Source organism: Euprymna scolopes, chromosome 43 (assembly GCF_053919585.1).
Source record: "Euprymna scolopes isolate OS-2025 chromosome 43, ASM5391958v1, whole genome shotgun sequence".
Lineage (NCBI taxonomy): Eukaryota > Metazoa > Mollusca > Cephalopoda > Sepiida > Sepiolidae > Euprymna > Euprymna scolopes.
In genome coordinates, this window is record NC_136524.1 from 10,688,442 (window position 1) to 10,701,909 (window position 13,468).

The window sequence follows — 13,468 nt, forward strand, 5'->3', positions numbered from 1 at the left end:
GAAAAGGGCATCCCCCACTAAGCTACAAAGTCTATTTTGTACTCTGTCAAGGCAGGATAAGCTGTTTTTAGTATCTCTTGTCCAAACGTGGCATCAGTAATCAATCCTTGGATGTACTTGGCTTTTATATAGATAAAGAATTGCATCAGCAGTGAGATATCTACTGGAGCAGTAGAAGGATCCTACCATTTTTCCAACGATCTTGGCAACAGATTTGATGTATGTGTTCCATTTCAGGTCAGGAGTAAAGGTCAAGCCCAGAAGTTTGTCAAAACATGGAGCCTCCCCAAAACGAGAGCCATCCATTTCAATTGATGCCAGGTAAGGATCAGAGCGTTGATGATGTAAAGATAGAAGCTTGGTTTTAGATGCATTAAAAATAGCCAGCCACCTCTTTTTTTGATCTGTTTGCATAGATGGTCGTGTCATCAGCATAGATGTCAACGAATGATTTAAGTATGTAATTTGGGAGATCATTGATGTAGATCAGGAAGAGAGTTGGGCCCAGGATGGACCCCTGAGGGATTCCACCATTAATACTGTGAGCTTCTGAATTCTGCCCATCAAACACTACTCTTATAAGCCTATCAGAAAGAAATGATTTAATAATTGAGAAAATATTTCCAGTTATACCGTAGCTGGAAATCTTGTGAAGTAGGCCTTATTGAAGGCCTTACATATGTCAAGAGCAATTGCCCTAGAGAGGAAGCCTTTGTCGAGAGATTCACTAATCCTATGAGACATAACCATTAGCACATCTGCTGTAGATCTAGCAGAACGAAAACCATATTGCATGTCACTAAAACGGTTGACTACTTCTTTATTTAATATGGATTCCAGCAACTTACTTGTGATGCACAGAAGACTTATTGGTCTATACTTAGAGGAAGATGACCTATCACCCGAATTCTTAAATACAGGTTTTCAGATATTCATAAAACCTTGTAAATAATTTGAGGGAAATATTTCAACCACCTGAATCTTTTGCTAAATTTTCAGTAAAAAAAATAATGAAAAGTATTTTACATGTTTTCAAACTATTGCTATAATTTTTTCAATTTGGGGGTATTTTAGCCCCCTGCCAACATGGGGATAAACCAGATGTTTCCTGAATAATCTGACTTTGTCAGTTTTCTGCATTCATGATAATTTAACTTTTACATTGTTGCCTATAGCATTGCAGCAACTAAACCAGTGTTGCACTATTTTCTTCCTATCATACAGAGAGATTAAATTGCTCCTTTATTTATCAAACTTTATCATTCAATTAAGGTTTATGACTAGTGTAGCATTTTATATTGTCTCTTATTAAATTATTGCTGCATTTCACAAAGTAAATCAATGTTGCATTTCATTGTTAAATTGTTAGCTGTAGTAATTCAAGTGCTCTTTCATTTATTGTACTTACATATTTAAGTATACACATGAACATTCATACATTGTGAAATGAACCAGTTTTCATAAAAGAAACAGAAGATTAACAGAATAATAGATTAACAGAATGACAGACTAAACCACTACCAGGTAAAAAAGAAAATTACTTACCTTCATTAGTTCAGGTAGATCAACACTATAGTATCTTATTTGATGTGCATTCGCAGCTGACTGGGCTAATAAGTAGTCATTTCGTGAGGAAGTAGATTTTATTGCACATTGTTCATACCTTGTTGATAACTAAAAACAATAAAAGAAATATAACATTAAATAATGATTCAATTCTTTGGATAAGGAAAAGCAAAGTAGTCACTCAGTTGATAGCAACGCAAAGGCTCCACTTTTATTAGTTATCAGTGGGGAGTACCCAACGTTGCCCATGTGTTTGGAGGTGTGTGTGTTAAAAAAAACGTTGACCGGGTGTTTGGAGATGTAAAAGAAAAAAAAAAGTTTTAGTCGGAAGGTAGGATTGAACCCTGAAGCCTTGATGTGAAGGTGGAAAGGAAATGGAAAAAAACCTGAAACCTAGCCATCTCGGCCACGAGGGGAGAGGAATTGATTAGTGCATTAAGTTAAGGTTTATAAAGTGAAATATACAGGTTCGAGGAAGTGGCATGATGTTTGACCTAAGCCAGTTACTGTTTTCCCCGCCCCATCATTCACTTTTCGAAGATGCGGCGAGCTGGTAAAAGTCGGGCAAATTAAATACACAAGTGACCCCCGTTCTTAAGTCGTAGATATTATGATTTAGACGTGATATAAAAAGCTTTAAGAAGGAGCGAGCCGACTGAGAAGGCCGACGAAAAAAGCCTTTTGCAGCCATACACAAAAAGCGAACATACATACATACATACATATATACATACACATTTTCGCTTTTATATATATATAGACTACATCAAAATGTATCGAAAGACACCACTTTTTTCTCAAGGATTTCTGCACTTACTCTTGATACTCACTGAATGTTTAAGCAAGGGGTCATCAAGTACAATTTGTTTGGGTATTTTGTATGATTCAACGAAGGATGGGCCTTAGTTTTGTAAGCCATTAGTAAACACTCTAAACAATATGACCAAATAGAAATAAGGAAGTTAATAACAAAGATAAAAACTGTTACTGTAAAACTCGTGCACATGGTCCATTACAAAATAAATGCTTAATCAAATGCATTGTTTACCAAGCCATTACATTTACCAAAGAAAACCTGAATAACAAAATAATACTATGTAGGTGTAACCTCCCTAAATTTTTAAAACCAGGTATAACAATCATAAAAGTACATTCAATAAAAAAAATTAAAATGCCTATTCAAAACATCACTAGTGAATAATTAATGGAAACTTAAAGACACTTGCCAATAATTCAGTGGAAAATAGCATGTATATATTTACATGACCAGTGTACATTAAGTTTGAATGAGAAGTTTGAAAATTAAAATACTTGGCAGGTTCCACTATCAGGATCATTGCAGATATGTACAATATATTAAAGTCCAAACTCCCATGTGCTGGCTATTGTTTTGATCCGTGCTATTCTTGATGATTTAAAATTGCCTGTGGTTGGTGAGCAACCAATCAAAGAAAGTAAAAACATGCACAAAAAAAAACAACATTATAATGACATACCTTTGCACAATTGCGTTGTAGACTAGTCATGCTTTTAAAGAATCCAACGGATTTTCTCTTGAGTCTGCAAAATAAAAATAATAATGTATTTTACATAAACATGATCGATCCCTTTCAGGCATATATTATTCTCACAATGTTTCAGCTGATATAACCACTATTCTTCTGTGGGTGCATCTTGTCCAATATGGGAATTTTTATGTCACTACCAAGGATATAATTCAATTGAGAATGATTTAAGATTTCTGATCTGACAAGAACAATTTGCCACCATGGATTAAATAAAGTGTTTAATTCAAAATACCATATGGATTCTCAAGTATGACATAAAAATTTGTGAATTTGACAAGGCGCACCAGAAGGAAAATCAGAGGTTACATTGGTCAGAACGTTGTGAGAATACTACCCAAAATGAGAACAGTAGTCTGAAAGATAGAAACAATACAAATCATTAATTCCCATCTCAAAATACGAAACATAATATCACACAGTATCGAAACATAATATCACATAGTATAGAAACATAATATCACACAGTATCGAAACATAATATCACATAGTATAGAAACATAATATCACACAGTATCGAAACATAATATCACACAGTATCGAAACATAATATCACATAGTATCGAAACATAATATCACACAGTATCGAAACATAATATCACACAGTATCGAAACATAATATCACACAGTATCGAAACATAATGTCACATAGTATCTGTTGTGGTGGCAACCACTTATTTGCATATGCGAATAACATAACACTATAAATGGCAAGCCTAGGTTGGCCTTGGTGTGTCTTACTCAAATGCCACCAGAAGTGACGCCGAAGAGCGTACATGTCCTCCCACCAAGACTCTCTGACTTGACACTGTCATTTGTACATATTGTAAATATACCTTTTCTTTAATACACTTATTATTGCGTTATCTTGTTGTTTGCGTCTTCATTGTATTTCCTTACTAATTATTGTTCAACCTTGCAACCACAACAGTTGGCGACGAGATATGAAGCATCAAATATAACAGTTTGACGAAGAACTATTTAAGAAAAAAAAAAAAAAGTACAACGCAAAGGTTGACCATTTTTTTTAAGGAATGCAAAGTGTTGACGAGCAAACGGATTTTACGCTAAAGAGAAGTTTCAACTCAAGTGAAAAAAAAAAAACTCTAACGTGGCAAAAGCGACAATTTACGCCGTTTTCTAGGAATCCGACTTGCAAACGAATGTAAAAGTGAATTTTTGTTTGTCGCTACACGTCAAATCTTACTAAAGGACCAACTTGCAAACGAAAAGCGAACTTTGTTCTGTCGCAAAAACGACAGGTCAGACCCGTATTACGAAAAGCAAGGAAGTAACCTACGAAAAAAGTTCACCAGTGGATTCTAATTACTGTTCTCCGTAAACAAAACAACAACTAAAGGACTTTTTAATTAATGTTTGGTTGACGTCGGTACTAAAAGGAAATACCACAGCTAAAACTAAAATTCAAGGAAAGGATTTTTTTTTTCTTGAAGTTGTCACTGAATAACGGATAATACAGTAAAACGTCATGGAAAAAAAAAGGTAATCTCAATTTAAGAGGTATTTTAATTACTAAAATACTAGAGAAAAAAAAACTCAAAGAACTAAATGTACTGCATACATTTATTCAATTGTGACTCGATTAAAAAAAAACCAAAAAAAAAACCCAAACTTTTATTTTGTGGAAAGAGTTACTTATTAGTAAGTGCCTAAAAACGGAAAGTCAATTCCATTTTGTGATTCCAGATAAACCTGTTTTATTTTTTTTTTTGCAGCGTGACTCGCAAAAAGAATATATTATTGCAAGCAGCGATATTATTATTGAAAACAGGAGCTTACAGCAATTTGCTTTTTTGTTGTAACCCAAACCGGTGTATAGTGTACATGGTACAAAAATTTTTTTTTTAACTACACACTAAAAAAAAAAACAAAAAAAAAACATGGAAGACTTATCAAAAATGTTCATGCAATTTTTACAAGCACAGGCTGAGCGGGATGAACGCAGACAAGCTACACAAAACGAGTTTTTGCAAACACAAATACAGGCACAGGCTGACCGCGAGGAAAAGAGAGAGGACAGATTATTGAAATGGCAGCAGGAACAAGAAGAAAAGCAGAAAATGGCACAATTAAAGCAGAAAAAACTGCAATTGGAACAGGAAGAAAGGCATAAGAAACTACAATTGGAATATGAAGAAAGACAAGAGGAACGTTTTGCTAAAACACTGGAACTACTAAAGAGTAATCGAGAAAATGTCGATAGTGTTAATTTCTCCCATACAACTATTTTTAATAGCATGGACACATTTCATTATGTGCCTGAGGAAGAGAAGAATTTTGAAGCATACTACACAAGATACGAGGATGTTTTTCAACTGGACTGTAAAAATTGGCCAAATAGTCAGAAAGTGAGCCTCTTACTCAGAAAATTGGGTACATCAGAACACAGCAAATTCGTAGATTACATATTACCTAAAAAAACTGCGGAATTAGAGTTCATGGAAGCTGTAAAATTACTAAAAGAATTATTTAATCCAAATATATCTCTTTTTCATAAAAGATGGCTGTGCAGTGCATTAATCTAAGGAAGATGGACAACCAAGATTATTTGACATACGCATCAGTTGTCAATAAAAACTGCGATAATTTTAAGCTTGCAGAACTACCGGTAGAAGATTTTAAATGTCTAATCTCAAGGGTTAGTTTCCACGAAAAATGCAGAAATACGCAGACGAGTGTTGTCTAAGCTGGAATCTGAGCAAGATTTAACCCTCCAGAAACTAGCAGAGGACTGTGAAAGGGCCATTACACTAAAAAAGGATTCAAAAAATATAGAAGAATCCGGAGTGGCATATGTAAGAAAAGTTAGAAAACCATACGCACCAACCAAGAACTTTACAAAGAAAAGCAATGGAACGGGATATTCCAAAGATAATAACCATAAATATAGTACACAATATAACAAGCCTCTTCCTAGATATAACTGTAAGAGATGTGCAGAAAAGCATTGGGAATCAGATTGTCCTTATAAGAAGAAAAAATGCTACATTTGTAAGAAGGTGGGACACAAAAGCGATTGCTGCAGATATAAAGATTACGCCAGAAAGAGAGTACAGCAAACAAAATCAAATACAAAATTAGACAAAGATCGGCGAAAATACGTAAAAGTAGAAATATTTAAAACATCAATAAAGTTACAACTCGACTCCGGCTCCGATGTTTCTATAATAAACCAGAATACGTGGAAAAAGTTGGGAAAACCGGCCATGATGAAAACTAGTAAAGCAGCCCGGACGGTAACTGGTGGTGGTATAAAATTTGAAGGAGAAGTTGTCCTCCCGATAAAATTGAAAGGGATTTCGAAGAAATTAAAAATATTCGTACTAAAAAATAGTGAAAATCTGTTTGGAATAGATTTAATTGAGAAATTCGGACTATGGGATAAGCCAATCAATACATTCTGTAAAAAATTAGAATGTTCTTCTCCAACAACAGTAAATATAAAAGACGATTTAAAAGAAAAGTGAATGAACCATTAATGGTAAAAATCCAAAAAGAAAAAGATATTGAAATCTGTGTGACTTCAAATCTTGGGAGGGGGGTGTTGTGGTGGCAACCACTTATTTGCATATGCGAATAACATAACACTATAAATGGCAAGCCTAGGTTGGCCTTGGTGTGTCTTACTCAAATGCCACCAGAAGTGACGCCGAAGAGCGTACATGTCTTCCCACCAAGACTCTCTGACTCGACACCGTCATTTGTACATATTGTAAATATACCTTTTCTTTAATACATTTATTATTGCGTTATCTTGTTGTTTGCGTCTTCATTGTATTTCCTTACTAATTATTGTTCAACCTTGCAACCACAACAGTATCGAAACATAATATCACACAGTATCGAAACATAATATCACATAGTATCGAAACATAATATCACACAGTATCAAAACATAATATCACACAGTATCGAAACATAATATCACACAGTATCGAAACATAATATCACACAGTATCAAAACATAATATCACACAGTATCGAAAAATAATATCACATAGTATCGAAACATAATATCACACAGTATCGAAACATAATATCACACAGTATCAAAACATAATATCACACAGTATTGAAACATAATATCACACAGTATCGAAACATAATATCACACAGTATCGAAACATAATATCACACAGTATCGAAACATAATATCACACAGTATTGAAACATAATATCACACAGTATCGAAACATAATATCACACAGTATTGAAACATAATATCACACAGTATCAAAACATAATATCACACAGTATCGAAACATAATATTTTTAATCATATCTCTATTCTATATTACTTGATATACTATTCTTCCAAATTTTTAACCAATCAACCTAGGAGAGATAATGTTGTTGTGCCAAAGGGATCTTTTGTAATATTATAACTGCAGATGTTGGCAACCTTCATGTGACCTCTCTTAGATAATTATTTTTTTAAAAAGAATTGATAAAACTAATAAATATCTGCTTCATACAACTTAGTTAAATTTCATGATATTTTTTTTAATTCCACATTTTCCCATTTGAATTTTAAATGTTACACTATTTTTTAATATATAAGTTCATAATAATATATAAGTTCAATATCACTAACATCATAATATTCACATGCTGGCATGTGTTGGCAGCTTTTAAAAATTGAATTCCAAGCACACCTATCGCTGCCCAGCTCTTTATTTATCCTTCTTTTCTCAAATCCATACTCATCACTTCTTCCCATGTTTTCCTCATCAACTAACTCTGCTACATCATCTGTTTTAGATCTATTAATCCAAGCACTCACATCCATCCTTTCTTTCTTTCTTTCTTTCTTTCTATCATCATCATCAGCATCAGCATCAGCAGCAGCAGCAGTTTAATGTCTGCTTTATATGCTGGCAAGTGTTGGATGATTTTTAGAAATTAACTCCTAAACTAACCTATCTCTGTCCAAGTCTTTATTTATCCATCCTTTTCTTAAATCCATGCTTATCATTCTTCCCATGTTTTAGTGGCATTCCTCTGCCCTGTAAACTGACCCTGCTACCTCAATTGTTCTAGATTTACTAACCTAAGAACTCTCAACCTATCTTTTCAATGTGACCATACTATTGAAGTCCCCTGTTTTGCACACATCTCCCTATACTGTTCAGATTTAATCTTTCTCTGAAGTCATCAGATTTAAGTTTATTTTTAAGACTTGCATTATACATTAATATCATTCTCATATCATTTCTGTCCATGCAACGTATGTCCTCAACCCTCACTGGCAACGTTTCACTTTTATATATCATCGCACTGCATAAATATGTCTGATAGACTCTTCACTTAACCAACTGTGGTAACACTCTGCTTGTTAGTAATAATAGCAGAAGTATCCTCAGTCCTCATTGATATATAGAGTTATTTAATTTTAAATAATTTTCACTGATATACAGAGTTATTTTACTTTAAATAATTTTCACTGATATACAGAGTTATTTTATTTTAAATAATTTCAAAGGAAGGAAAAAAAGAAATGAATTTTGTGGAAAATGCTTTTTACTTACTTTTCATCGGCTTCAGTTGCTTTTTGCATTGCTTCGGATGTTTGTGTTTCGTCAGTGACATATATTTTATGAGCCTTAGTCATTTCAAGTACACTTTGGGCAACTTCAGATTGGATAAGACTAAGTTGATTCACCAACTAAAATAAAAACAAAAAAATGGAAGAAAATTTTAAAGTGAAAGAACATTGAAGATATTACCAAGTTTGCTGTAAAGAAAGTGGGCTACCTTTAATGTGCTAGAAACTACTCACACTTCACAAGTATCCTATATCTCTACAAAGCCACGATTCGATCATGCATAGAATATTATTGCTATATCTGAGCTGGTACATCTACAACTAGTCTCTCACTCTCAGACAGGGTTCTAAAACGTCTCTAATCTATCAACTAAGCTCCAACCGCTGTTTCATCACCACAATATTGCATCCTTGTGCTTATTGTACGAGGAGGTGTGCTCTGACAAAATTGCAGAACTTATGCCCAATCAATGTATTATCTCTGATTAACTCAACAAGCAGCAAAATCCCCCCCTTCACTGTAGACGTCTCTAAAACATCAGCCTAAAACAGACTAACATTCTTAGTCAAGATATAAGCATTGTGTGCATTGATCAAGATATAAGCATTGGTCAAGATATATCCTTGGTCAAGATATAAGCATTGTGTGCATTCATCAAGATATAAGCTTTGGTCAAGATATATCCTTGGTCAATATATAAGCATTGTGTGTATTCATCAAGATATAAGATTTGGTCAAGATATATCCTTGGTCAAGATATAAGCATTGTGTGCATTCATCAAGATATAAGCATTGGTCAAGATATATCCTTGGTCAAGATATAAGCATTGTGTGCATTCATCAAGATATAAGCTTTGGTCAAGATATATCCTTGGTCAATATATAAGCATTGTGTGTATTCATCAAGATATAAGCTTTGGTCAAGATATATCCTTGGTCAAGATATAAGCATTGTGTGTAGTGATCAAGATATAAGCATTGATCAAGATATATCCTTGGTCAATATATAAGCATTGTGTGCATTCATCAAGATATAAGCTTTGGTCAAGATATATCCTTGGTCAAGATATAAGCATTGTGTGCATTCATCAAGATATAAGCTTTGGTCAAGATATATCCTTGGTCAAGATATAAGCATTGTGTGTAGTGATCAAGATATAAGTATTGATCAAGATATATCCTTGGTCAAGATATAAGCATTGTGTGCATTCATCAAGATATAAGCATTGATCAAGATATATCCTTGGTCAATATATAAGCATTGTGTGTAGTGATCAAGATATAAGCTTTGGTCAAGATATATCCTTGGTCAAGATATAAGCATTGTGTGTAGTGATCAAGATATAAGCATTGATCAAGATATATCCTTGGTCAAGATATAAGCATTGTGTGCATTCATCAAGATATAAGCATTGATCAATATATATCTTTGGTCAATATATAAGCATTGTGTGCATTCATCAAGATATAAGCTTTGGTCAAGATATATCCTTGGTCAATATATAAGCATTGTGTGTAGTGATCAAGATATAAGCATTGATCAAGATATATCCTTGGTCAAGATATAAGCATTGTGTGCATTCATCAAGATATAAGCTTTGGTCAAGATATATCCTTGGTCAAGATATAAGCATTGTGTGCATTCATCAAGATATAAGCTTTGGTCAAGATATATCCTTGGTCAATATATAAGCATTGTGTGTAGTGATCAAGATATAAGCTTTGTGTGCATTGATCAAGATATAAGCATTGATCAAGATATATCCTTGGTCAATATATAAGCATTGTGTGTAGTGATCAAGATATAAGCATTGGTCAAGATATATCCTTGGTCAAGATATAAGCATTGTGTGTAGTGATCAAGATATAAGCATTGATCAAGATATATCCTTGGTCAAGATATAAGCATTGTGTGTAGTGATCAAGATATAAGCATTGGTCAAGATATATCCTTGGTCAATATATAAGCATTGTGTGTAGTGATCAAGATATAAGCATTGGTCAAGATATATCCTTGGTCAAGATATAAGCATTGTGTGTAGTGATCAAGATATAAGCATTGGTCAAGATATATCTTTGGTTAAGATATATGCATTGTGTGCATTGGTCAAGATATAAGCATTGTGTGCATTCATCAAGATATAAGCATTGGTCAAGATATATCTGTGGTCAAGATATATGCATTGTGTGCATTGATATAAGCATTGAGTGTGAATTCACCATTGGTGAATTCACACTCAAGTCTGCTGTCGTCTCCACCATTTTCAGCAATCTCTCCCTGAATGTAGAACTCCACAAATGTATCAGCAAAGTGACAATAGTCATGGCTCAAATGATGAAGAGAGTCTGGAATAATAAGATGTGGCTATGAATACTAATATGAAAGTATATCCAGCCTTCATACACAATACACTGCTCTACAGAATCATTGTCCCTTCTATTCGTGCAAGAGAACAGACTCAACACCTTCCACCAAGGCAACATGACGACCACAATTTTAGATAGGAAAAGTACCAAACATATAGAACACTATGAGCTCAAGGAAAATGAAATCTGTTAGAAATCTATAAAACTAAAGATCTACCCTCTCCCATAATAATAATAATAATAATAATAATAATAATAATAATAATAATAATAATAATAACAACAACAGTAATAATAATAATAATAATAACAACAACACCAACAACAACAAGGAAAGAGTAACAACAACAACAACAACAACAATAATAATAATAACAACAATAATAATAATAACAATAACAATAATAATAATACATGCATACATTTGCTTACATCAGTCTTGACTAATACCACAAAAATGTCATGAAGGGTCAACAAGAGCGATAAAATAACAGAGAAAAAATGCTGACAAGACAACTACTGGAAAAGTGCTAAGTACTATTAAAATTCCATAGAAGACCAAACATTGTTGCTAGCAAAAGATCAATGGTAAACGGTCGTTTCCATAATGCAAAATGATTTGTATTGGTTATTGAGAGTGCTGGATATCTTGGGAGATTTGTTACTCAAACCCCAGGAAACAGAGCTGACTATTGTCATTGAGCAATCAGTGATACTAACTTCAGGTGCAAACTTCTGGTGAGCGATTTTTTTTATATTTAAATACTCACATAATTAAACTAATAAAAATGATATTCCAAATTTCTTTATTTCTTTGCACAAGAACATCATAATATGAAGCAAATTGTGCAGTTAAACTTAAATTTTTTCTGTCCAGGAACTTAGGATCCTGGGTGCTAGGTATTAAAATTCACCAGATGTTCAACCCATAATTTTCTGATGTCTACCGAAAACTAACGGCTTCAAATCGATCTGTTTGACAGCCATATATAAAACATATCCCGACAACAGGTGACGCACTTAACAATGACTGTGTCAGAAACGGTGTCGCTCTTCACTATGCCTTTAAATAATCATAGTTTGTATAAGGCAAATATAAAATTATACAATAAGCCCCTTTTAATAATCATAGTTTGTATGAGGCAAATATAAACTTGTATTATAAGCCCCTTTTAATAATCATAGTCTGTATAAGGTGCAACCATTTCTTACACATTTTTCTTTAAACAAGCAATTATTTGCTAACAGATGTGAACTAGTTCTAACTATAAGAATTTGCAATCATGAGCACGCGTTTTTTTTTCTCTGAGAGATGGTCGCCCAACACACAAAGCACCTAGAATGCCTTATTTTTCTTACATTACTGCTACAAATACCAAAACAAATAGTAGTTAATAGTTAATTACTAAAATTGTGGAGGAAAACAAGAAAAAGAAGAAAAATTGTATCATAAAGAAAGCTAAATAGTACGTCAGTGGCGAAAAGAACATGACAATAAAAATGCATTAATGGAATAATCAATGCATCAGTGAAAACAAAAAAAGGGGAATAAAATAATAAAATATAACCCCAAAATAATTATTGATGAATAAAAAAACAAACTAAAAACAAAAAATAAATACAAAATTAATAAAAAAAACGTGAAAAGTTTTATCATACAAACAAAACGTTCTTTATATACGTAAAACAAAAAACAAGACAAGACATTTTTTTTCAAAATAGCATCCAAGGTGAAAGTTAAAAAGAAAAGGTTTTATTTTACCTTTTTTAAGCACTGCACTTTTGCGTTTTTCAGAGGTTTTGCAGGTTCTGCACACTTTTCATAATAGATTTCTGAAGCTGCCAACCTGGCTTTTGCTACTTTTTCCAGTTCTTCAAGAATCTGTCGCCAAACTATAATTGCGGTTCTAAATTAAAAAATTAAAATATGGCAAAAAAATGAAAATACAAAAACACCTCCATCACACACAAAATGCAAATCTCTTCTCTATGTATTTAAAGCTCAGAATGTTTATATCTTTATAGATATGTTCGTACAAGGGGAAACCTCAAAAAAATTAATCAATCATTTATGAATATTGAAACATAGTATATGGGTGTAAGTCTGAGTAATGTAGGTTATTTAGTTTAATTTACTTCCATGCAAGATGGCAAAAAGGGTAAGCCCTCTGTGAAAATTCAGATACATCTGACTTTTGTAAAATTTCAACAATAGTTATTAAACATCAATTAATAAATATCCCCCAAGTTTCAGCTTCTTTTGCGTACTTTAAAGGCTTATCAGGGGTCATAAAATGAGTACAACACCTATTTAAAAATACAAATATTTCTAAGTTGCTTTCAACTTTATACATAGTTATTAGACATCAATTAAGCAAGAACACCTAAATTTCGGTTTGTTCT

At 33.1% G+C, this 13,468-nt stretch overlaps 1 protein-coding gene across 10 annotated transcripts in view; it reads right to left on the bottom strand.

Moving 5' to 3' along the window:
- The window catches only part of LOC145268181 (F-BAR and double SH3 domains protein 2-like), a 313,479-nt gene that overhangs the window by 78,749 nt on the left and 221,262 nt on the right, over nucleotides 1-13,468 (bottom strand). For all 10 annotated transcript variants that reach the window (XM_080123409.1, XM_080123410.1, XM_080123404.1 and 7 more), the window contains exons 5-8: nucleotides 12,828-12,972; nucleotides 8,681-8,817; nucleotides 3,063-3,126; nucleotides 1,546-1,674 (exon numbers count right to left, since the gene is read on the bottom strand). In XM_080123409.1, coding sequence (XP_079979535.1) covers nucleotides 1,546-1,674; nucleotides 3,063-3,126; nucleotides 8,681-8,817; nucleotides 12,828-12,972 — 475 coding nt within the window. The remainder of the gene's footprint in view (nucleotides 1-1,545; nucleotides 1,675-3,062; nucleotides 3,127-8,680; nucleotides 8,818-12,827; nucleotides 12,973-13,468) is intronic.